The 26,735-nt window shown below is 41.3% G+C and overlaps 1 protein-coding gene across 4 annotated transcripts in view; it reads left to right on the plus strand.

Moving 5' to 3' along the window:
* STAU2 (staufen double-stranded RNA binding protein 2) overlaps window positions 1-26,735 on the plus strand; it is a 247,048-nt gene that overhangs the window by 149,479 nt on the left and 70,834 nt on the right. For 3 of the 4 annotated variants that reach the window (XM_074987073.1, XM_074987069.1, XM_074987071.1), the window contains exon 13: window positions 6,375-6,488. The exons of the other annotated variant lie outside the window; for it this stretch is intronic. In XM_074987073.1, coding sequence (XP_074843174.1) covers window positions 6,375-6,488 — 114 coding nt within the window. The remainder of the gene's footprint in view (window positions 1-6,374; window positions 6,489-26,735) is intronic. 4 annotated transcript variants of the gene reach the window in all.

Here is a 26,735-nt window from a genome sequence, read left to right on the forward strand (position 1 = left end):
TGGCATAACAGGTATCTTCTAAGTATAACTGTGAACTAATAGCAGCACAGGCCTTTTTCTTGCAAACAACCATGCATAACTTTAAGCCTGAGGGTAGTACAGTGAAGTCAATGGGACTTAATCATGTGCTTGAAATTAATCACGCACACATTGTGCAGAGTCAGGATTAGGACATGTAATATCTCTGTAATGGCATTTTGGCCTTTGTTTCAAGCTAAACAAGCCAGCAGAAATGTAGCACTTTAAAGACTAACAAAATGATTTATTCGGTGATGAGCTTTCATGAGACAGGCCCACTTTTGTTCTGTGCCATGAAAGCTCATCACCGAATAAATCATTTTGTTAGTCTTTAAAGTGCTACATTTCTGCTGGTTTGTTGTGTTAAAGTACAGACTAACACGGCTAGCCCTCTGTTACTGTTGGCAGCTAAGTTATTGAAGAATGTGAGTTAAATCCTGCTGTGTCTTTTGACACTTACTGTCACTATTGCATGTGTAGCTGGCATACCAGTAAAACAGGTGGAAGAATCAAGGAGTGTCTGTTTTTATACCAATAGTCAAAGAAACAGAAGGGTAAATTTTGTAGTAGTGGTATGTTAGTAGTAATTCTATAACTCTATAAATTCTGGTGTATTTTAGACAGTCTGCAAAGTGTAGAATATTGGCTATGTCATCTTGCCTTCAGTTGCAACATGGTAAACATTGGGGCTCTGTCTACACTTACATTCCTCTTTCGAAAGAGGCATGCAAATGAGGAACAAATTTGCATATATGACACCTCATTTGCATGTTCTTACTTCAAAATAGCTTCTTTTAAAAGAAGAAAACCAGTGCAGACACTGCTCTTTCGAAAGTAAACCCCGTCTTCGAAAGAATCCTTCTTCCCATAAAAAAGGGAAAAAGGATTCTTTCAAAGGTGGGGTTTACTTTCGAAAGAGCAGTGTCTACACTAATTTTCTTCTTTCAAAAGAAACTATTTTGAAATAAGAATATGCAAATGAGGTGTAAGATATGCAAATTTGTACCTAATTTGCATTTTCAATTTACCTCATTTGCATGCCTCTTTTGACAGAGGAGTGCAAGTGTAGACACAGCCTAATTGTATATTCTACTTTTATGGGATGTTATGTGTTTCAACATATTTATCTTTTCTGTTAACAGAGAGTAGTAAAATCAAGGGCCAAATTTTTGCTCAGTTATTAAATGGCGTCATAGTTGACACACACAAATGCTACATAAGCAATATTAACATGTATCTGTATTCTGCCCAGCGTGGTCCTGAACACACCACACACGCTCAAGCCCTATAGATTATATGTGCTCTTCCTTGGAACAGTCTGTGCAAGGTGGTGCATTGTTGCCACTATCACAAGAAAGAACATACTAGCACAAATATGTGACTACACCCTTGATGTGTGCTTGTGAGAAGCGAGCAACCAGAATATAGCCCATGATTTGAGTCTGGAGTCTGGGATGTTTACAAGCACATTCAGCAGCAGGTTTATTGCAGAGAACCACACACACATGCATTAGCCCAAAACTACTCAGGATTCTGGAATTTTTGCTCAGGAACTTTTCACAGCTATGAGCAGCGTTATGTTATCCAGAGGTGTTCTTTTTCAGACTTATGATGTTTCATTCAGAAGCTGCTATTTAGCAAACAAAATACTTAAAATTTTACAAAATTGAATTTTTACTCCTACAAGTGGCCTGAGCTCACTTATGAGCCTCTCTTTATTTCAAACACTAAGGCTTGAAAACTAAGGAGTGGGCCTGGACAGTATTTGCTCTTCACAATTTTTTTTATTTTTATTTCCTAGATATAGGAGAATGAAACCTGGTCAGTGGATTAGGAAAGGAGACTGAAGCCTGGGTTGAATTTCATGCCCTGCCATTCACTCCTTGAATGAGTTAGGGCCAGTCACTTAACCTCTCTCACAAATAGTAGTTGCCTGCCTGACAGGTATGGTAAAGATGAGTGTTAGTAAAGCAATATGGGACTCTAAGGTTATAGGCACTTACTAACTTCAAGTGCAAAATATTATTGTAGTTATTAATCTTAGTAATTGCAATGTAAGCATTCTCAGAGCACTTTGCCAGCTTCTGGTTGCCACTCCCCAAGCTCAGATTTTGAGGCTAACACTAAGAATACCTGGTCAGCGTGAAGCTGTTGTCCCTCATTGTCACCAAGTCCTGTGATCTGAGTTTGTTACTTCTTTCTAGAAATGTCTGATCCACCTCATCCCCCTGATTTGGTGGCACATAGCAGGCCCCAACCACAACAGTACACCTTTTTTTCCATATTTATCATCACCCAGAGACTGTCAACTAGTCTGCTTCTGGCATCCTTCCGCACTGCAGAAAAAACTATATACATTCTAGATGTACAGTCCAATATCTCCTCTCTTTTTCCCTGCCTGTCCTTCCTGAATAAGTTATTCCCCTTGACACCAGTATTCCAGTCATGAGATTTATCCCACAGAATCTCTGTGGTGCCAATTAATTTAAATTGCAGGCTAAAATGTTGCGCAGATTACCCTGCTGTATTCCCTCTTGTGGCTTCTATGAACCTATTGTAATTGTCCATTCCATCCCTCCAACTCTTGCACACGCTGTCAAACTTCCAGCCCTTTGTCAAGGTCACTTTTTTAAATTTACGTGTGGGCATTTGTCACCTTTCCCCTTTGACCCTAGTTTAAAGCCCTAATCGTTCCATTGGCATCTTCACAAACCATTCTTCCATTCCAGAGCAGTATCCCATGGACAAGAAAGTTTGAGCCCTCCTCCAGTGCCAGCTATGCATTCCTCTCCAGGATGTTCATGACCCTGTCTGGGCCCTTATTTTCAACCACTTGTGTCCCAAACACCTTTTTCCTTGCACCCAGGGCTCTGTAGTCACTGCTGATTTTCCCAGGTCATACTGGCAGTATCATTTGTGTCCCCAAGCTTTAGCAGACAGATGATCCTCAGCAACCTTTTCATAATGTCTCACTTGTGGGCTGTGCAACCCACTTCCTGGGATGCTGGATCAGAATGAAGTGGATGCTTCCATCGCCCTCAAAAAGGAGTCTTCCCACTTACCACCTGTGTCTCTCCCTTTTTGGGGGGTGGTCAAAAGCTTTCCAGGCTTGGAGACGGTTGCTTTTCCCCTCATTGGCCATTGAGATCTGATACTGTCTTCCAGCTGCCATTGTTGTGTGCCAGTTCTAGTCTCAGACAAGCCTGAACGGAGCAGTGTCTGCTGCTCGGGGTGGTTAGCAGCCTGTCTCCTCTCCACAGAACAGCCAGTTCTCCTTTCTTCCCTGGCACTCCTGCAGTCATCTGCAGCTTTCCTCCACCTTGCATGCCTCCCATCTGCATGTTCTCAGTGAAGTGCTAGTGTTCTCAGATGCTGCACAAGTGAGCCACTTCAATCCAGGAGAACAACAAAGCCAATAACACAATTGTTTTCCAACCGGTACGTAGATCTCTGTCAGAAAGAATGTGTTTTGCAGACTGTATGTCAGGTCATAGAAATCTGGCTAAAGAACCATTTCCTTCCCATTCCCCACCACCCATCAGTTCCTATGTCAGGGAAATGGAAGATAGATGAAGGAAACTTTGAATCTGGTTAAACTAAGGTTGCGTTATGTTGGTAAGAGACGTTTTCAGGACAGCAAAAGGCTGAGAAACTTCTAAATAGTGAGCCTGATCCACTGGGACTAGGCCAGAGTGCATCATGAAGCTCTTTAGCAGTGCTTAGCTCAGAAACAGAGATAATTAAAACTCTCTGAACTTACCACATTTCTTGTTCTAGTACCTAGTTGCCTTTGCAAAGTTATTTCTAAGACTGTTATGATGATCAATGAATTTATTCTTACCCTCTCATTTATAAAATCAAAACACTGTGCTCTGCTGCAGTAATTTCCTTGCTGTGCTCCATAGAATATGCAACTGCTCCGCTGTGTGTGCGTGATTGTGATAGCTCATGCTGTTAATGTCAGTCTTGACTTATCTGGGGCCAGATCTTGGTGCCTGCTCTGTGGCATGCTGGAGGTGCAGAATCATGCTGTGACGCTTCCCTGGCCCACTCTCCTTACTGCATATATTCAGCAGAAGTATTTGGATTTGCAGCTAGATACCATGGTTATGTGTACCTCATACGTTCTTGTAATAACAGCAGCCATGATATTTACAGAGCTTCCGTTTATATTTGCAATCCTAATTTCATACCTTCGTAACTCTTTCAATCAATCAGCGCTGAGCCATTGTATGTGTGATGGGGCCTCTTCTGGTTTCTCACTAAATATTATGGCTTTTCTAGCAGACAGCCTTCAGCAACTTAGTAGGCACAGGTTGGAGGGGTGGAGAGGGTTAGAGGGGGATGTTCCAGAAAGCTCTAAAAAGAGGTTGAGTGAAATCAGGACTTTCATGCGTAGCACAAGGAATAATCCACATTACAGATCTCATGGAGCCCCTTTGGCCATCCATATGCAACAGTCGGCACGATCAGTAAGGTTAATGATGCAGCACGCTGGTGGCCTTACTTAAACCAGGTTTGCGCTGTTGTAATGCTTCAATTCAACTATTGCAGTTTGTCCAGTAAGAGAGAAGACTCAGAAACAAGGTCCATAGTTACCTTTTGCACAATCTAGTGTTATATCTCTCAATCAATTCCACAGACCAGTCGGGATCATTTAATATGGCTCCTAGTTGTCCACAGAAATAATACTAATATTTCTAGTCTAAATGTAAAGGTAAGGCTTTAAAATGCAACCTTTCCCCAGTAGTTGTACAGCTGTAAATAGGTACTAGCCTAAAATGTCTGTCTCCGGTAGAACTAATCTCCCTTTCCATTTCTGACAGGGGTCAGGTAACCAATGTAAATTACCATCATAAACTAAATTCCACCCTTCTTGTAGAACAAAGTTCTTTATCTGCTTGTCAAGGAACCAGGAGCTACAAAGCAGATTGTAATATTTCATCAGTTCAGCATGAGTGGCAACCCTGTACATGCTAATAAAACTTTGGAGATGCTTGACTTCATTTTGCCTCAAGATAGAAGAAGGTTCTCTTTCCGAACAGGGTTTAAGAGCTGTTTTGAGATGACTTGAAGACAAAGGAGAAAATCCAGCAGGACCAGCATCTTCCTGTATATTTCATACAAAAAACTGATTAGCATGTGCTTTTAGATACTGCTAGAAGTTGAGTTGTACTTAGCTCTAAAAATAGTGTGAATTCCTTCCCGAGATTAAAAGTCATTTTGATTTTGTTACAAAGGAAAACATCTATGATACCCATGTTGCAATATCAAAAAATTAGTGCATTTGAAATGCAGCCAGTGCATTTCAACAGAGATCACATTGCGGTAAATAAAAAGAAACCTAAAAGTAAGAATACCAGAGCTAGATGGAAAATGTTTTCCCATCCTATAAACATTTTTGAGATTTCAAAACAAATTTTTCCATCCCTAGTGAGAATGAAACATTGAAATCTTTAGACTTTTTACGTTAGAAATGGGTGGGATGGAATTAACTTCTGGTCAATTGTTTTGAAAAATTCACTTTAGGTTACATTTGTTTTTAATAATTCTAAAATGTTTCATTTTTGACCATTTAAAATGTTTTATTCTAACTGGATTGTCTTTTTCTGAACTGGCAAACCAAAATTCTTATTTAAAAATGTGAAAATGAAATATTTCACAAAATTCAAAAGGCTTTGTATTCAGCATTCTGTCAAAAATTTGTTGAAACTAATCTGTTTGTTGCCAAAAAGCTTCTTTTTCCATTAATTTATTTCCATTAATTAATTTTAGATTTAAAAAAATGAAGAATTCCTAACCAGCTCCAATCAGTGCAAGTCCGTGGAGACTACTGAATTTTGCATAAATTTTTAAACTAATTTATAAAAGATTATCAGAAATAACATATAGTTTCAAAACTGAAACTTAGACCTATTTTTTTAAGTCTGTAACAACACCTTATATGATCCTCAAGGTTCCTAGGCCACTGAGAGGGAGGGTATCTATCAGTATGTACCAACTCATGTTGCATTAATGTGACAGTATAGTATAGTATAGTATAGCCCAATGACAATGTTGTGGCATGGTGTATGTTGCCTGCTATCAAATAAGACTACTTCCCCCTCATTCTGCATGAGATGAGAGTCTGGGATACTTAAAGACCCAACAAACTGATTAACTGGTGAAATTTGTCCCCAGTTCAGGATGTGGTTTCACAGAATATTTTACATACTCCTTATTTTATATTAAAATTCCTGGAAGCAGTGTAAATGTTTTTAATTCCTTTACAGATTTTTGGAAAGGGACAGATTATTTAGCATGACTCCCTTATGCAATCTGGTGTTTAGCAGATTACGTATGTTGTTCTGTTATAGGTACACTACAGTGATAGACAAAATGGCAAAGAATGTATGACCTGTTTGACACTGTCTCCTGTTCAGATGACTTTCCATGGTATCGGAAGCTCCATTGAAGCCAGCCATGACCAGGTATAATACTCTCACCCAACACACCTATAACTGTGTTAATATCTATTTAATAAGCCAACTAAGATGTTAGTAATACTAAGTCTTCCATTTGCACAAATACTGCTTTATTTATGGCATGTTCTTGCCACCACTGTTTGCCTGTATTGTCACAATAAAATCCTAATGTGACCCAAAAGGTTACCCACAAAGGAGAGGAAAATTGCATGTGTGCCCTTTTTTGCTTTTTCAAGATGTATAAGGAAAACTCTAACAGTCTGGGTTTAAACTAGTGTGCAAAGGGTCTACTAGTTTGTTGTTGTTGTTGTTGTTTTTAATGTTAGGAATATCAGCTATTCTCTACCTTAATTGTACGGATGACTGGGGAAATAGAGGGATGATTGTATCATATGTGACAAGAAACTGGCAGCTTTGCAGTTGAGAGAAACTCAGCTTTTTTGTTTTTATTTAACTCAAGATTCTGGGAAGTGCTTGGGACAGAGCGTTTCCTTGTTAATCATTCCTTCTCTCTTGCCACTTCAGATGAGCTCTGAGGAGACTACCGTTGTAGTTATATAGTCCTCCAAAAAAGTCCTCTATAAAAACCTGTAAGACAACAAGACTTTGATACTTCAGGTATTTCTGACAAAAAATAAGCTGAATAAAACCATGAATCAAATCTGCACTTTTCTGACCTGGTTATATAACAAGAAAACAAAAAAGGGCTCAAGCGATTTTTATTTGCCTTTGCAGGTTATCTTTAAATTGTACTGAGTATGTAACACATTTTGTCAGCCTACATGTAAGATTCTTTCAGGGAGAAGAAGGTGATTTCTTAGCAACGATCAGGATTAGATATGGTTGGGGAAAAGAGTCGTATGCTTTTAGCAATGTTTTAGGTTAAAAAAATTAAATGGAAATTTATAGGGAGCTAAATGTTAATATAAACAAATCCCTTTATTATGTACAGCTGTTACAATGATCTCTCATCATCAGATATTTGTATCATAACTTGAGGAGTCTTCTTGTTCATGGTGATTCACATCTACTTGGTACTTTGCTCTAATGGTAAATATCTTAGTGATTGAATATATTCCCCTCAACTTCGTATTTCATCCAGTGAATTGTTTATACTGTTCCAAACTTTCCCAGCTTATCTTTCAATGACAAACACCTGTTAATCTATTTGTGTCTCAGATACAATAGTTAGATGTATCAGTACCGTGTGTAAAGATTTGAGGTGGTCCCTGTCAATCTGGTAACAGCTGCATTCTGGGCTACCAGACATCTGGGCCTTAGCTTGGCTCTTACTTTGGCAAGGGCAAAGCTTGTAAATAGAATATCTATCACCTTCTAAAAAGAAATCCCCTCAGGTCTTTTTAAATAAATATTTTTTTTAAAAAAGCTAAGACAAACAATGTTACTTAGGTTCAAAAGACAAGCTCTCAAAAGTTAGGAATTGCTCGATTTAATGTTGTTTGCTCAGCCTCAACTTGCTCCACTTGTGTGTCCATTCTGCACTCTGAATTAGACAGAGGTCTTGTGAAAAACAGTAATGTCATCATACAGTTAAAGATTATATCATAATACATATGCACAAGGAGTAGAATTAAGGTTGCAAGGGCAACCATAAATCTGGAATTCTTCCTTGACTTTGAAACTTAAATAATGTTCTTAGACTATAGGGTTTTTTCCCATGACATTTCCTAAGTGTTTTTAAAACCGAATGATTATGTACAGCAGTTATCATGCAATATCAGCAAGGCCTGAATCTACAGTACAGAGCTCTACCACTTGAACTACAGTACTACCTGCACTGTTTCGCAAAAGGAAAAGTCTGCTGTGCCGGAGATGGAGTGGCCCACTACATGCACAAAATTGTTAGGAGAGCCTGGTGCCCTCTCTTCCCTGCATTGAGGGAAGTTCTCCTCTATGTGGTGCTCCAGAAGTGTGAGGTGGGGAGGGGCTGCTGTGATTGTTTTGAGGAATTTTCATTTATAAAACTAAATCCTATAAATTCAGGTTTCATATTGCAGAAATCTGAGAGGCTGAAGTAGTTCCTCTGGAGAGGTGATGGAATCCATAATGCAGTATATATAAAATTACATTATATTGGCAACTGCCTCTAATAATAACCTTACTGTGGCAGAATGTTGGATTACTTGACCTAATCCATCTTTCCATATCTTCATCTTGTATTGCTGTTAGGAGCCACTTCCTTAGTCTGGTGAAATTGAGTAAGATCATGGATCTTATACTGGTCACTTCTTCCTATCCAGAAGTCCAGAATGTCATTTTCCTGTGCTGGAGTCTACTTTCTGAGTTTGTCTTGTGTAATTTAAGAATATCTTCCATTACGCATTTCTGAAATCAGGTTGATTACCCAGCGGTATAGATATAATCTACCATCAGTGATTTTTTTAAGTATGTTAAGTGTTGATTGGTATCAGAGAGGTAGCCGTGTTAGTCTGTAGCTTCGAGAACAACAAGAAGTCTTGTGGCACCTTATAGACTAACAGATATTTTAGAGCATAAGCTTTTGTGGGCAAAGACCCGCTTCATCAGATGCATGAGTGGTGGGGGGTTGGTTTCGGAGGGGTATTTAACAACAAACAAGGAAATTTCAGAAATCAAATGGAGAGAGAAATCTCTGAGCTGCGATTTATTTGCAAATTTGACTCCATTAACCAAGGATTAAACAGAGACTGGGAGTGACTCACAGTTTACAAAGGCAGTTTCTCTGCCCTGGGTGTTCAGATCTCCCCATTAGACTCTGACAATGGCTCATATCCCCCTGTCTGATCTGACTTGTTTTTTCCTCTTTTGATACCTACTATTGATAATGGGCCATTTCCACCTTGCTGAATAGACCTTCTCAGTTCTGGCCCTCTCTTTTTCTGGGACCCCATTCTTTAAATGCCCCTCTGGAATGCCCCCCCCACCAACTCATGCATCTGATGAAGCGGGTCCTTGCCCACAAGAGCTTATGCTCCAAAATATCTGTTAGTTGATCAGTAGTTTCCCAGTCAATCAGTCTCTTCAGTTCCATTCCTAGTGATGAGTAGAAGATGCCTGTACTAATTTTTTCTAGGTTTTTTGTTTCTTGTAACCATCTTGGAGTTCAACCTTTTTTTTTTTGTGTTGCATGACTTGCTGTTGTCAGAAAAAAACAGTGACAGATTACATCCAAAGAGGTTAGGAAACACCTTATAAGATCTCATCACAAAGCAAGTTAACTCTAGAGAGCTTAATAAACCAAAGGGGGAAAAAAGATGAAATATCATATGGCACTATGGAAGGATTCCCAATCTTCCATCAAAATGAAAAATTCTGTACATTTTTGGAGATTGGTAGCAATGGGTTCCAAGAATTCTCAACCATATGTGGGATAGAGTGACCAGATGTCCCAACATCCTGATAGTCGGGGCTTTGTCTTATATAGGCGCTTATTACCCCCTGCTCCTGTTTTGATTTTTTAACACTTACTAACTGGTCGCCCTAAGTGGAGAGTAGTATTCCGCATGAGCTGAGCACTTCAGCAACCTCCCAGGTGCTATCCAGCTGCTTAGCAGAGTGCCCACAGACTCCCACTGTGGTCACCATGTGTGTCTATTGGTGATTTACATGCCTTGGTGCATATAACAAAATTTATTCCAGGCATGGATGGAAAAAAATAAGACGGAACACTGTAGGAGGGAAATATGTTTTCAGACATTATAATAATACAGTCAGCTCAGGTAACCTGCATTCCCTTTTCCCTGCCAGAATGGTTTCTAGCTTCCTATAGATGTTTTAATTTTTAATTGCAAACATTATAATAAAGCAAGAAGGATGGATTCTATCCCTGTGTAATTATTTAAGAAGAACGTTGATCGGTGGACATCTGTTTTGGCTAAACTTTCCTCCAGCATTAATATGCCATCAGGTTGAGTTACTGGTGTTATTTTTCCACTTCATAAAAAAGGGAATTGGAAAGATCCAGGGAATTATTGCCCAGTTAGTGTATTGCATGTTGTTTGAAAAATTTACCATACATAGTTTTGAGGGAGATTAGAGGAGTGGGCAGGAAAAAAAGTATATGATTTGCTGAGAAACAGAGCCACTCTACCATGGATAATTTTTTTCTCTCTTATATATGCCACCTAAAATAAGCAAAATGGTATGCAGCTTCTGTTGATCTGAAATTGGCTTTTGATTCTGTTGACAGGAACTGTCTGAGGATAAATTAGTGATTGCTGGAATAGATCCCTCATTACTTTTTCTTTTGAGAGCTGTTCATAAACATACAGTCATCAGAATTACAAAGGAGGTTTGTCCAGCCTGTCTTTTAACCCTTTGTGTTTTAATTTTTTTCTATGATGTTGTTTTAATATTAAAAGAGGATCAATTCTGTCCCTGTAAAATCATGGATCACTCTGTTTTACTGTGTGCAGATGGTGGTTTTTTGTTTCTATTACAACTATGTCACCTTGGTTTCCCCTTATGAAAAAAACTTACAGGCCTGCCAGAAATGTAGATGTCATGAGCAATAACTCACTAAGAAGGTCCATCACAGCTTTCTTGTTTTTAGTTCATGCAGAGTACTGAGAAGGCCAATATTTTGGCATCAAGCAATGTAATGGGCTCTGTCTGTGAGGCTCAGGGCAGGGGGAAGACAGTACCCAGTTATTTAATATATTGTAATCGGTATTGACATTTCAGGTCAAAATTACTTTTTGGTTTTTTGTCTCAAAGGCCTTTGCAATGACCTCTTAAAACTAGAAAATTTGTTCAGAACTGGTAATATATCTGTGATTTTAGCAGATGCCCTGTTTGAACAGCCAGCCATTAAAATAAGGGAAAGTCATATATAATAATGATCTATATGGTTTAATGTTTCCTTTCTTTTCCATTTTATATGCTACTATGTAATTCCAGTTTTTGGTTTTTTTATTAGAACACATATTAGTTTTTTTGCTCATTGGCCTAAGGCTAAGCCATTGTTAATATACTATTTGTTTTATATTGTATTCACTTGAGCAATTTCAGATGCAAATAAACATTTCTGAAGAAGTAAAAAAAATGTACATGAATACATTTGGGATTGAGCACATGACTGGCATTAGATAGCTGCCAAGGCCTACCTCATTTGGTCAAAATTCAGCTTTGTAGAAATCATTTTCCTTTTGTTTTTCAAAGGGAAAAATTAGAGTTTGTTCCCAAGAGTTAATGTTATTCTGTGTTCACAAATAGTAAAAGGAGGATTGTTTCTCTAATACCCAGGCAACCTAGCCTCTGACCCAGCTCCCTTGGTCCTGGCATTTTTCCTGTATTCAGCATTGCCAGCTCTGATATCAGGAGTTTCCTAAGTTATATTTTGGGTTGTTTTAATAGCTTCCCATAATCTTCCAGCACTCAGCAGCAGTCTTGCAAACTTTTGTCTTTACTCGCTCTTTCCTATTACTTCCAATGGTACTTGTGTCACAGGCTGATAGTTTCTTGTGACACTGATGCTGGCCTGTGCTCAGGGCTGACAATAGACTCTGTGCTCTATAGTTTGAAAATGGAAAGGAAAGTAAGGGGAAAGAGAGGGATGTGGATTGTTAGAGGGCACTGAGAGTGATCGCAGAGAAATGCTGGAGGCAGAAGGAAAATTGGAGGTACAGGGCAATATGTGACAAAAGAGGGAGAATTTGAGGCGCAGGAGAATGTGATGGAAAATATGACCAGGAGGTACAGCACAGAAGACTGGGCAAGTCTAAGTGGAGCACAGTGTGTGAAAATGCAAGAAAATAAGGAAGATGGATGAACAGGGAAAGAAAAAGTGAAAAATTAAGGGAGTTGCAGAAAAGAGACAATGATTTGAAAGCTTTGAAATGAGGGAATTAAAGAGTTCAGTCTGTTTAGCATATCAAAAAAGAATGAGAGGTGGCGAATTACATTGTGTTCTCGGGCAAAAGAACTCTTCAATCTAGCAGAGAAATGCTTCATTTTTTTAATAGTGAGGGTGATTAAGTATTGCAACAAACTAAAAAGAAAAGTCTTGAAGTCTTCAAATCAACCCTGGATGCCTTTCTGGGACATATGCTTCAGCAAGAATCAAGTTACGCATTAGACAACCCATCTTACTGGGATAAGTACATGGGTAATTGAGTGAAATTATGTGACCTATGATATGTAAGAGATCAGACTAGATGATCTTGTGATCCCTTCTGGCATTAAACTTTCTGCATTCATGAGGGCAAAAGCTTCCTCACCCCTTTGAGTCCACGTCCATATTTTTGTGTATTAGCACCAGCACTGTTGTGAACTCTCATGATTTTAATGTGACCTGTGATATTTGGCATTTTTCTTAATGCTCTAAGAATCTACTGATTATAAGAAAATCTCAGCTCTTGTTCATCAGAAAGGTATTCTGGTTATGGAGGACAATTGGGAAGCATGAACTGAGCGCACCATGATGGCTCAGATACCGGAAAACAAAGAACTAATAAAATTATTTTAGTGAAATTTCATGGCCTTTAAGCTCATTTTAAGGCCTTGCTCCTGACATTTGAACACTTGGGTTGGTAATACTGTACGTGAAAGTCTGAATTTTGAACATAAAATAATTTTGTATATCTTGTGGGTGGTCGCCTTCCGCATTACTGGCTCAGGTGGTAGACCAAAGAACATTGCAATGTATTGTGTCTTTAAAATCTCATTATTTTCAACTAATGCCATGATCTGTGGAGATTTAACTTATTCTCAGAACTGTCAGTGTTATACACGAGTCTGTTTATTACTGTATTTCTAGTGTGGAGGAAATGATCCTTCTGCACCCTAGTCTGTGCCCTGGGCTCTGCAACTCATTTAATCCTGACTTTAATGCTTGTGTTACATTAGAGCTGATCTACTAGTTACTATGCTTAGAAGATAATATTGCAATCTTACTATTATCTTGTTACGACACTTCATGGGAATTTCTGTAAGAGTCCTGTTTTTGTATAGCACTATCTGCTATATATTTGAGAGTGTGTGTCTTTCTGTCTGTCTGTCTGAGTCTGTTGAAGACCTCCTAAATCAGGACTGGGAAAAAATACAGCCCTCAGGCCAGGTGCAGCAGGAAGCCTCAGGCAGGTTCCCTGCCTGCCCCACCCCTGCATGCCACTCAGAAAAGCAGTGCAGGGCCTTGTTTGTCTTTGAGCAGTTGCAAGCCTGGGAGGTGGGGGAAGGGCTTTACCTGCTGCCCCCACCCCTGCACTATCCCATTGGGTGGTTTCTGGCCAATGGGAGTTGCCTCTTTTGAAGCACAAGCAGAAGAGAAGCACCCCTTCCCGCTCCCCTCAGGCTGGTAGCTATTCACAAAGTCACATGGCCCCTGACATGACTGGTGTGGCAGGGAGCGTGCCTAAGAAACCTGCTGGGCTGCTGGCCAGGAGTCGCTCATGCACGTCTACTGACCAAAGCTTCCTCTGCACCCGTACCCCCTGGGAGCAGCCTGGGTGAGCCTCAACCAGCACCCACAGCCCCTGGGAGGCCACAGTACAACCAGGCTCCAGTTGTGAAGCTCAGGCAACCGGGCTGCATGGTCTCTGCCCCAGTCAGGGGATCCACCTCCTCTCGGGAGCCACCATTCAGGCAGCACAATCCCTGGCCACTCCTGCGGAACCGCTGCCTTCGGGCTCGCTCTGGGAGTCTGGCGCACAGGTAGCTCAGCCCCATGGCTCTGTCCAGACTTGGGAATCCAGCCCTCCCACCCCTCTTCTCAATCTCTTGCCTGGGCCCCGCATACATCCAACCTCCTGCCCTGAGTTCTGCACCTCCCACATTTCTACCCTGAGCCACCATACTCTGTCTTGAGCTCCCCCACACCTCCTGCACCCCCACCTCCTTCCCTAAGCCCCCCACCTCCTGCCTTGAGCCTCTCTGCACACCCCCAGCCCTCTGCCCTGAGCTCCTTCTCCTCCCCCAAACATCCCTGCACTTCCCACATCCCCAACCTCTCTTACCTGGGGTCTCCGTAGTCCCTGCCCTGAGCCCCCCACCACCTTCCAGCCCCTTGGTCTGACTCCTGTATGACAGAATTTGCCAGCCCAGGGGATGACTCCTCCCAGCAGCCCCCAGGCACCTGCTTTGTCTCCCCCCCCGACACACCTTTCACACCTGTTGTGTCCTGGGGCCCCAGCTCCCTGCTGTGTCAGCCTGTGTTGTCCCTGAGCTGGCATGGGGCTCTGGCCCTGGTCCCCACAGAGGTCCAGCCTCAGCCCCTGCAGAACTCCCACAGGGCTCCAATCCCAGCCCCCGCATTGCTGCAGTGTGGCTCTAATCTGCCCTGTTCGCAGGGCTTTAGATCCACTCCCAGGCGCCCCAGGGCTGCAGCGGAGCTCCAGTCTACCATGAACCCAGGGCTCCAGCCCCAGCTCCAGCCCCGTGTTCCCTGAAGCTGCAACCATCAAGAATATGCATAATGTATGTACATCCCCTTCTTGGGATGAGGTTTGGTTATCAGAACAATTCAACTGAGCTCAACACAAATCTTCCAGCCCTATTCTCTGGGGTGAGAAGCCTTTCCCAGCCAATGCCTCTACTCCTGCTTACAGTGTTTGACCAAGCCTTCACCTGGCTGGTATTTCTCTAGTCATTCTCTGCTGCTGGGTCTACTGGCTGTGCCAGGCACAAGTAAAGCCAAATCCCCAATGCACTTAGAGAGAGGACGCGTACCCTGTGACTGAGGTGTAAAATATTTTTGGCATCTGAGCATCAAACCTGCTCTTCTTTTTATGTTTCCTATAAGCTATACCCACTCATACTGACATTCCAGCTGTGAGAGTTATCCATCAGGTTTTAGTTATGCCTATTAGATCACAGTCTGTTTGGTACTTTCTGCTCCTTGCGTTTGTGCATAGGAGCTCTAGCGCATTAATTCTCTCTGTATTTTTTGTATTCTGTTTTGCGTTAACTCAATTTCTGTCTTATTTTTTAAGTCGGATGATATGACAGAGCATTTGCTTTCCCCAGCAGCAACTGAAGCTTTCCCTGGAGAGCATGAAATCAAGCACGTCTATTTGTGCAGAACTTAATCTTTCATTTAATAAATAATAAGTTACTGATTACCTTTCAAGTGAGCGCTGAACGTATGCCAAAGCAGTGTTATCTCGGAGTGTGCCAGAGAATTCCAGTGATCCCACTTGGGGGCTTCCAAATACTTTTGTAATGTGACCCCCACATCCTAACAGAGCTAAAGTTCCAGATGCCCCCTTGCTCTGCATGCATGCATTCATTCACACTAATGCAGAGTGGTTGCAAAATAACATTACCCTATATTAGAGTCCCCCCAGTGAATGGCATGGTGCAGGGCAACTGAGAATCGGGCCCGGTGCCTCTCTGATTCCACCTCTTCCAATACTCAGTAATAGCCCTGTGGCAATTAAATAATTGCTTACACAGCACAGTGATATTGGAGTGTACTGAATACGGTAAAAGCTCAATTTAATGGACTAATGGGGAAAGGGTTGCCCATTAATGCCGGAAGTCCGTTGCATCCGAAGGGTTACATTGTATGATGATGCACTGAACTTCCCAGCCCATCACGCGCTCCTCTTCTCTGCCCCGCCCCCATTCCCCCTCCTGCCCCATTCTTCTCCTCACGAATCCACCTCCCTCCGCCAATTACCAGGAGAGGAGCTGAATGCCGGCCTGGCTGCATCCACCTCCTGCAGCTCTCAGCACTGCGTCTCCTCCAGCCCTCAACTCCGAGTCACCCAGCCGAAGGTAGAACATGGCTGCCCCCATCCTGCCAGTGGGCAGCAGCCTCCGACAGCATGGCTGCTGCCCAGCGCCATTGCAGGCAGCAGCAGCCAGGCGCCAACATGCTCCATGCACATGAGGCTGGGTGAGGAGAGCTCCTGCACCCTGCCACAGCCGTCCCAGCCACTCTGGCAGCTCCTCCAGCCCTGCCAGTGGCCCTGGTGAGTCTCGAGCATTTATTTTGGAGGGGGAGGGCAATGGTGGGGCTGGCAAACAGCGTTATTTCCGAAGTCCATTATATCAGGGTCCATTAAATCGAGGGTTTACCATACACGTTTAGCTGCATTTCACTGCTGTAGAGCAGGTAGAAGCAAGGAGGAAGCCCCAGCAATTTGTAATTTACCAGCTCTCTACTAGCGGGTGGTCTGCTGTCCATTGCTTTTAACCACAACGCTAATCAGTTTCAAGACTTGTAAGTTTCGCTGTTACTGTTCAAATCCATCTGGACAGCATTGAAACTCAAGAGTTCTATTTCATGCTGCCGCTTAGAATGGCAAGAAGCTGCTGATGGGACAGCTCTGGAGAAGGTCAGTAGGCTTGGAAATGACTCAGATGGTCTGGAAAACAAAGGTCTGTTTTCTTCCTCCCAACTAGAAAAGGAAACTCACTCCACTCACAGCATCAAGGAAGCTTGGTGGGATAGATAGCTTTGTGGAGACCTTCTTTCAGCAGCAGCAAGCTGCTGAGGGAGTATGAGACAGGAAGCTCTGCAGTTAAACATGGGTAAACTTCATATTTATCAAACATCTGCTTGACAAAGGTTGAGAACAAAGATGAAGCCCGAAGTAGAATCTAGGGATTCCCCCATTCTCACACGCACACCCCGCCCCTCTTTCCCAGAGCTGGGACTGACTAGGGACTTGGCTTCTTGTTGAGGAGTTTCCTTTCAACCTTTCTGTTGGTGGTGACCTCATCTTAATAGACACATCTGGAAGGCAAGATCTACTAACCAGTGGCTAGGCATCTGGTAAATCAAAATTAATTAACAATTAAAAACTAGTTAATTTTTAAGTGTTTTGGAATATGGATTCATTCATCTTAGGCAGATAGTAGTGTCCCTAGCAAACTGACACCCACACTTTAATATGCAGTTTACTGTCCACCCAAGCTACATGCAGTACCTGCAAAAGCTATTTTTACCACATTCCAAATGTTAACTGAAGAAATTCAGTACCAGTTGATTGACAACCTGTTTAATCACTTGTCATCCAGTGAAGTTGCTCAACAGGCAAAATGATTATGTAATTGACACTTAAACACATCACACCCACCACCTAAAGTATACATTTACATAAGTATTTGTATTACATATTACATATTACATAAACATTTACATAAGTATTTTGTATGTTAAACTAACAATTTGCATAGGTGCCATGTACTGAAGAATTGTGTGTCTGCCAGGTAGTCTTTGTCATCTAGTTTTCTCTTGTTACTTAGCGAAGTCACTTGACCAATCTCATGAGCTTGCCTAGTAACAAACAAGGTGAGAGAGTTTATTAATCATTATATAATCATTCTACCATATGCCAGCTGGATCCAGGCAGACCAGGTACAAACTGAACCCACTGAAGTCAAAGAAAGATCTGTCTTTGTCTTTAAAGCAACCAGGATTTAACTGTAAATTTCTTCACAAGGTGCGATGACAAATATTTAAGGATTTATTAGTAATCATATGGGAACGGCCCAGCTTTGTATAGCTTCCATTACAAAAAAAAGAATAGTTTGTTCAAACGCTGTTCACTTTTACTTCTAGCACCGTCTGCTCAGGGTGCAAGGTAAAGATCAAAAGGGCCATAAGATTGTCAGAGAAACAGGGAGTGTTTGCATTCTGCCTTAGGCAGCTTGTAACTTAAGTTCTGATTCCATCTCCCAGTCAAATGCCAATTGCACCATCTCACCAGTTATGTGAGGATTTCTTTAATAACTGATTCATGACTCAAAATTCCTTTATTTTACTCAAAGAAGAGGAAGCCACCACCCTCTTTTTTTCTTGGAAACTCCAAATTACCAAAATCAGAAGGTTCTTTTCTGCCTTGCAGAGTCCTTACAAATGTATTAGTACTTTCCCCATTTCATAATCCTTTACTGGCCAGCTCAGATCACCACTGGTTACGTTCACATATTCGGGTGTCTGTATCAGTCAGCTCCCTCACATTTGCTAAACAGAAGAGTTATTCCAGATTATTTTGTTCTACTTTAAGACTGGAGTAATTGATATCATTTTATCAGATCCAAAACAATTGTGTCAGTGTCCTAGAATTAAAGCCACAGTGATCCCCAAGCACTGGTAAAATGCTTTCCATGAAGGGTAGAGCAAAGCAGCTTGGGAAAATAAGTATATGTAAAATACACAGAAATATTTCATTTTAAAATTTTCTTTGTTTTCACTTTCATCTCTTCAGAGGTAGCCTGGTTTGGGCTCTTTGGGCTCTCTTTAGGAAGAGTTCCTGGGCTTTCACTTTTCATAGTGGTCAATGTTTCCTTCTTTTAAGGAAAATAAAGGCTGGCCTGCTGAAAACACAGCCCATTGACTTAAAATGCTACCATCCAAGGAACCTGATGACAGATGAGCAAATGTTGTTTTGTCTTTTTATATAGTATCATAACATTGGATCTGTTCAGCTGTTACCTGAACCCATTAGATCACGGGTGGAGTACTCTGGGGCTTTTTTAGTCTCTCCAAGTTTGACTCAAAGACGGATCATAAAGCCTTGAAATAGATTCCCAGGTTGAATGACTGCCCCACCACCAGTATGAATTTTGCTTCAAAACAATTAAAATTGGATCAGGGTTCAAATATTGCTCCAGAATCACAAAGGGCTTGTCTACACTACCACCTTCCTTCGAAGGAAGGATGGTAATTAGGGTGTTGGGAGTTTATTAATGAAGTGCTGCCGTGCATAGTCAGCACTTCATTAAGCAAATTCCTCCCTGCGGCAACTTCCAAGTTTTAAACTTCAAAGATTTAAACTTTGAAGTACCGGCACGTGTCTTGCTGCGGCTCACCCACTGGTACTTCAAAGTGCCAGGGGAACTTTGAAGTCCCTTTACTCTTCATTTACTTTTGTAGTTTAAAATCATGGTGCATGGTTAAGCTCTGGAAGGCAGGAGAGCTGACCAGTCTCAGTGTGGGTAACAGAGAATATTCTGTCTCCCAAACTGCTTAGGCCAAGTAAAAATTACATAAACTGTGCAGTATTTCATAATTATTTATGTAAAGTTTTGTGTTATACATACAAATATAAGGCAGACTGTCCTTTAACTGTTCCACAGCAAGTCCTATTTTTACACTTAGTGAATATATTTCAACCTTGTACAACAGCAGCTGAAGCTCTATTGACTTTTCAGCCTTTCACCTGTGCATATTGTTAAACATTTGTAAATCTAATATAGTAGATTGTCTGCAACCTGATAAAGGCACATCCAGTCAAATGAGTCAAGTGCTGCATAACAGATTCAATGCAAAATAATTTAGTTACCCAAGCAATTAATATGCCCTTTTCACATTAATTTAAATAAGCAGGATACCTGTTGTTTGAAAAGGCCTACAATTCCAGTAACTTGAATTGATGACTGGGAGCATAAACATTCAATTGTGGGTTGTCATCTCTTCAGTGTAGGGCTGTTAAATAAATCACTCTGATCTTAGTATAGTTGCTAAATATTTAACACTCTTTAAACAATCCGTGCAGTAAATTATTCCCAACACAATATATTTGTATGAGTTTCTGCTTTGAAATGATCACTACTTTGTAATATTTAGCCCTATGTACACTATGTCCCAGTTTCCACCAAAAATACCTCAGGGACTAATTTGAGTAGGTTGTGTACTTGCTGTACCTCCCCTGTAGGCACTGGTGTGCAGCTTCCTGGTGCTGAGTCCAGAGGTCTCAGTTATGGATCGGAGGGCGTGGGCTGATGAGAAAGCTCTCTTGTCCCTTCAAAGCCTTCATACAAGTGAGTGAGATCTTGTTCCTGGGTTGCTGTATCTCCTGGCTGACCTCCCCTGCTTTGAGGGGGCCTTGTGGGACAGATGATGTCTGTGGAATTTACACAAATGTTATTTCAATAGCTTGTCTCTCTCACGAACAGAAGTTGTCCCAGTAAAAGATGTTGCCTCACCTTGTCTCCCTAATACTTGGGACCGGCATGGCTGCAATAACATTGCCCATACCACATTGTCAATTATGTGGGCAGACTACTGTGCCCATACGAAGCCCTGCTGATCACAGAGGGAATCTGCATAGGTGCATCAGTGCAAAGAACAGTACATGATTGGGACCTTAGTTTCCAGTCTGCGTCAGTTAACAGGATTACACTTCAGAATAAATAAGCAAATTGTGTGCAAGAATATGTCTGTCATGCATGTGGTCACATTTGAGAGTGACAATCAGTAAGTTAGTAGAACAGAAAAAACAGGGAAGATCACTGAACGTTGTTTTCTAACCTCTATAATCATTGTATAAGGTGTTGTTGGCTTAAAAGGGAACTAGGCAGGACAGAAAGGGCCATTGTCTAGGCAGTGGTGGCTTTAAAGATAGTTTGGGGAATTAGTTTCACAAATGATGATTATAATAATCTTTCACACCTTGATTTTAAAAGATGTGTAGGAGAAGTGAGGAATGTTTAGTGGATTCATCCTGATGCCTCATCAAGCATAGTCCACATCACATCGCCACTGCACAGAGGACATCATGTGGCAGGATTAGAAGCTGTTGTCTATGACCCAGTTGCTACAATATTAAGGGATATTGCAGTTCAAGGCCTAGGTGCATTGGCAGAACTGTGAAGGAAAGTGGTGAGAACACTCCCCTTGGGCCTCGTGTGCCATTGCAGAACAAAAAGCATGAGCATCTGAAGGGTCTGATGACATGCCAGGGAGGATTGCACAACGGAGATATGCTGAAGTATTTTGAGAACTTTTGCCAAAAAATTATAATTTTATAACCGTAAATTAAAGAACAGAGGTCCTGTGATTTGTGACTAACACTTTAAAAAGCTTCCAACCAATAATTTTCACTAAAAAGTGAAGTTTCCACAAATGCCAAATTCACTTTAAAGTTTTAAAGCCACTTCCAGTTATGGCTTGGTAACTTTACTGAATAAATGTAAACAGCTGCAGTTTCTGTTACTTTAAAAAAAAAACAGGGAGAATTTACACAATAGAGGTTCTTTTCCTAGTCCCAAATTAATTGCTTTGAAATCTTTCATGGATTACATCAGTGTCTTGCTTGCATTTGTGTTGCAAGTTGGTGTCTATTGTATATCATTAGTGATGCATTAAATTAGTTGTTTACATTATAAAATCTAAACATAGTAGACTCTTTTGTGTTTTTCTTCAAAGATTCCTGTTCTAATAAAGCCTCCAGAAGCCAGTAAAATTGTCTTTTTTGTTTAGTTGATGCATCAGTGGAGAACCTAAAGAGGCATAGCTTCTAGCCTCCCTTTCCATGGTTAGTAGAGTGTGAGAAAAATGTGTTTGAAAGAATACATCTCTTCACTTAAAATAGAAAGTAATAGTTTTAGATCATGAGGTATCCTGTGGCACCTTAAGGACTAACTGATTTATTTGGCCATAAGCCTTCATGGGTAATAGCCACTTCAGCAGATGTATCATATGAAGTGTTTTTTACCCATGAAAGCTTATGCACAAATAAATCTGTTAGCCTTTAAGTTGCCGCAGGACCCTTTGTTATTTTTGCAGACACAGACTAACATGACTACCTTTCTGAGTTTTAAATTCAGTATTTTACACTGAGAGAAAGTAATAGCTGAATAAAGGAGGTAAAGGACCTGATTTTAATTTGTTCAGTTCCTCACAAGATGCTTTGCATTAGTGGATCTCTGACTTTAAGCAGGAGCTACAGTTGCCCCCAGACACTTACAGAGAGTGAGCTGAGTATGTGTGTTCTTGTGGAGTGTCATGCTCCTTTGCCCATTCCAGTTTCACATGCTAAGTATCAGGTGCTAAAGGATCAACATCCTGTAATGAGCATTTCAGTTGAAAATTTATCCAAACTGTAGTTGGCACACCTGACTTGGATTCAATACAAAAATACACAGCACAGGGAGAAAACAAAGTGCGTTACAATAAACGACTGGACTGTGGTTAGGATTCTGCATTGGTTCATGGAGAGGAGGGGAATAAGGAGACACCCCACTGAATTGGTGGGGGATGGATAGCACCATAATTCCACACAAGCCTTCCGCAGCAGCCTGTAGAACTGCCTTGTCATGGAGAGAAGTACACATCACACTTGTTTTAAGGGCTGCAGCAGTAAGGGAACTACGCTGCCTTGTGGAAATCCTTCTGGGTCAGTGTGCCTCTCCGCCAGCCCCGGAGCAGGCCAATATCTGGTGGTGTGATTGAGCCCTCACTAGACTCTTCTATACAGTGTGTTTCAGTGGTTGAATAAGACAAAATGTTGTCTTTACACATACTTCAGGGCAAAATTGGTCTTTGAGTTCTCTTACCAAGCACAAAATCTTCTTGCCTATTCTCACCATGATGATAATGAAAGTCCCACTCCTATTTACTTCTACATCAAAAAATGACTTGCCTTAAGCCAGGATTCAACTCAGATTGCCAAGGCTATGCTTTATGTCAAAGGGTGTCAGCAAATGCAAGAAGAGAAGCTAATCTTTGATCTCAAAAGCAGAATATCCCCTGTTCACAAAGGCATGTCCGTCAGAAGAATAAACAAGTAGATTTGTGTACTTTTGTGGGCTGTGGAAATACGGAACTACATCATGCAGTGTGTTAAAGTACGATGGGGAAAAACTAACAAAGTAAGCCACACAGTGAAATGAACAGTATTGAAAGTAGTGGAAAAACAGTAAGTATGGAACCCCAGAAAAGTGTAAAAATGTAAGGAACATCTGGAGTGAAGGTCTGAACTGGTGAATAACCTGTAGCAAACCACCAGTGCTGTAGTGCGGGGTGAGCAATAATTTTTGCTGAAGGGCCACTCCAAGATTTTGGGCTCTACTTTCCTATGGAAAGAGTCTGGGGTCTGGGATGGAGATTGGATGCAGAAGGGAGCTCAGGTAGGAGACTGGGGTGCAGGAGAGGTTGTGGAGTCTTGAGTGTGAGTTTGGTGAAGGAAGAGGTTGGGACCTGGCTCAGGGGATTGATGTGCAGGGTCCAGAAGCTATGGGTGCAGGAGAGTATTCTGACCTGGGGGAGAGGTGCAGGAGGGTGCAGAGAGTTTGGGTTCTGACTTGAGGCAGCGGATTGGATTACAGCAGGGAGTGAAGGGTTGGGGAGGGAATATGGATGCAGGAGAGGATTGTGGCCTGGGGGAGGAGTGCAGGAGTGGGTGCCAGGTCTGGAAGGGAGTGTGTGTGCAGAGGGCTTGGGTGGTGCCCTGGGGCAGGAGTTGGCATGCAGGAAGGGGTGGGGGGCCAGATGCCGGCTCTGGCCAGGAAATACTTACCCTAGGTGGCTTCCAGCCTGTAGCCCAGCAGGAACCTCAGTCAGGTTCCCTGCCTACCGCAGCTCCAGGCCACTCAAAGTGGCTGACCGCTGGGACCATGTGCCTCTCTTTGCTGTTTGCCTGAGGGGTGGGGGGTTGGGGGAAGACTACATGTGCTGCCCCGCCCCCAACACAGTCCTAGCAGCTCCCATTGGCTGATTTCCTGAGAAAAAAGAGATATATTGACTGAAGTCAAAGGGAGGTTACTGTACATCACACTTGAGAACAGTTTTATATGCTAAATTGTGCCCCTGAGAGGCACAATATCTCCTTATGCTCCCCTGGGGCGGTGTACTAAGAGCTTCATCTAGACTAACCTTCATTTTGCAGTTGAATAGTGAGCTACCCAAGAGGTTGGAAGCCCGTGAGATGACACATTGTATGCATGAGCCCAGCCTTAGCAGCTCTTGGTGGATGCACCGGCTTTAGGGACTATAGTGTCAAATCCTGTTTTTCTATAGCCAACAAAGAATACAATGAGAACTGGAGATGTGCACGCTGACCTCTTCTATTGTGGGTTTTTGGCGTTAGTGTGGTACCTCAGTGTAGTACCCCACTGATTCAGACACTTCTAGAACAGAAATGTCGTCTGATCTTGTTTATGATCATATAGTTCTGCACGCTATAGAATTTCACATGCTGATTCCAGCATCAAGTCTTCGACTTCCGGTGGATTAGAGAATCTTTTAGAAAGATTTCTAGTCTTGATTTAAAGACATCACATAGCTAGGTGAGCTGTTCCAACTATTAATTATCCTCACTGTCCCAACTTGCACCTTATTTCTAGTCTGAATTTCTGTAGTTTCAGGTTCGATGTATTTGATCTTTTTGTGCTTCTGTCGGCTGGGTTAAAGAGCCTTTTAGGATCAGCATGCCTCATACAGCGATGAAAACACCTACCCACTTCTACTTGATAGGCCCCTACTTAAATTTCCAACGATCTCGTTTGCTCTCTTAGCTACAACATCACTCTGTAAACACATGCAGCTGATGATTCTTGCAAGCTCTGGTATTGAGGTGCTACACCTGTTTAAGATAGAACTCTCACCAGAGTAGTTCCCCCCAGTGAAAGCTCCAGGTTGCACCATGGCACTAGCATAGCTACATAAGCATAGATTCTTAGGCTATCTCTATACTAGACCAAAAAAGTCAACCCCAGATACGCAATTCTAGCTGCGCCAACTGTGTAGCTAAAATTGACACATCTTTGCTTGGCTAACTTGTCTGTCTATGCAGGAGAAGGTCGATGGGAGGGTTTCTCCCTTGGACCTCCCTTACTCCATGTCTCCTGAGGAAAGCTCAATTTTGTGCATCCAGATTAGAGGTGAGAAATCGAATCCCGGAAGGTCAAGCCTGAGTGGGTCGATCTTCCGTGGTACTATAGATAAGCCCATGGTCTTTGTGGGTGAGAAACTAAGAACTGAGCGCAATGAGAGTTTACAGCGTACGCTGGCATTATAAAATCTTTGTATTTAAGGTACAGAGATCAACTTACTCAAAAACTATCTCTCTGTGTCATGATCTGTTTTAATTTAGTTGTTGGTAATGTACTATAAAATTTTAATCTGCTGGATCACATCCCAATCTTATGAACTGCAGATAATGAATACTACCTGAACATGACTGAGCACCCGCTCTGCACTTCTTAGTTGTTACTTGGCACCCAGCAGGTTCATGCCCTAATTGAGGTCAGATTTTGTGCTCTAGAAAATATAGTTTAATATATTTTAAAGGGATGTTTTGTGCAGGATTTTACAGTAATTATTTATTTTCCCTGACTGTGTCTACTTATGTATTTTGCCATTTGATGTCTTGTATATAAACCGTCAGAGCTGACTTCAGAGACTATAAACATTTTTGAAAAATTCTGCATCCCAATCCAGAACACCTACACCTGGGAGCAATGTTCTATTTGACTGATCCCAGTGGTAAAAAAGCAATAGATTATTCCAGCTGCATGCCAAAATTCTTTCAAGCTGTTGGATAGCCTGAAAATGAAGCTGTAATTCCTGTTATCCCTCAGTTTAAAAACTTCTGACACATTATCTCAAAGCAAAGACTTGTTTGGTTACTGATATTTCAAATAGAATTTAATGATTGTCTCACTTTCATATACTACCTATGCTTTAATGTGAATTAGATAAACGCTTGTTCATGTAGTTAACTTGATTCCAATAGGATGCTTGTGTGTAATGTTACTCACTTATCTAGTGTTTCCAAGTTCTGGGCTATGGTATGTGTATCCCTCTGTTTACCCAGGCACTTTAATAGGCCTGTCACTATATTATACCCTGTATAAATGAATAGTGTCTGCGTATGTGAGGCATATAATCAAATAACATTTTAAAATTGGAATGAAGTGAAGATACTTGATTTTGATGGGAACTTCTATTAATACAATTGGTCTTTTTACTGAAATCTGAGCTGATCTTTTTGTGTAGTCTTTCATGTTGGTAATTCAAGTTACAGCACAGGTGGTACACATAGTTTATTGATGTTACAGATAGAATTTAAACAAGTCTTTACTCCATGGTAGTACATCATAAGTTTTAAAATTGAGGGTGACAGGAACTACTGCTGCACTTTCATGTTATCCAACTAGGTGGAATAATTTTGACATACAACTCGAGTGATCAAACTGAAAAAGTTTTACTTTCCAGCTGCATTTGACATGAGATTTGGAGGCATTTGGAAATTATTAAATTGAATGGTATGCTTGAAGAATTTCACTTCCTTGGGGAGTTTGTTTGTTAAGGTTTTATAGGAAGGGGCTTATGATTTGAAAACACTGCAGCAAAGCTGAGACTTTTTTGTGAGTTTCTTTTTAAGTTTGATTTGTGAGTCATGTAGGAATGGTTGTGTTATTGCTGTAGGAATGAAACTGCAGCTATCATGCATATTGCTGATCACACGTTTTAATTATTTTGCAAAACAGATGTTCTGTAGGAGATTGATTTTTTTAAAAAACAAAGGATGAGGTCAGAAATTTAAAATTTTATTTCCTGTTAGGAATTGAAAATAATTA

The sequence above is a fragment of the Carettochelys insculpta genome, chromosome 2 (assembly GCF_033958435.1).
Source record: "Carettochelys insculpta isolate YL-2023 chromosome 2, ASM3395843v1, whole genome shotgun sequence".
Classification (NCBI taxonomy): Eukaryota; Metazoa; Chordata; order Testudines; family Carettochelyidae; genus Carettochelys; species Carettochelys insculpta.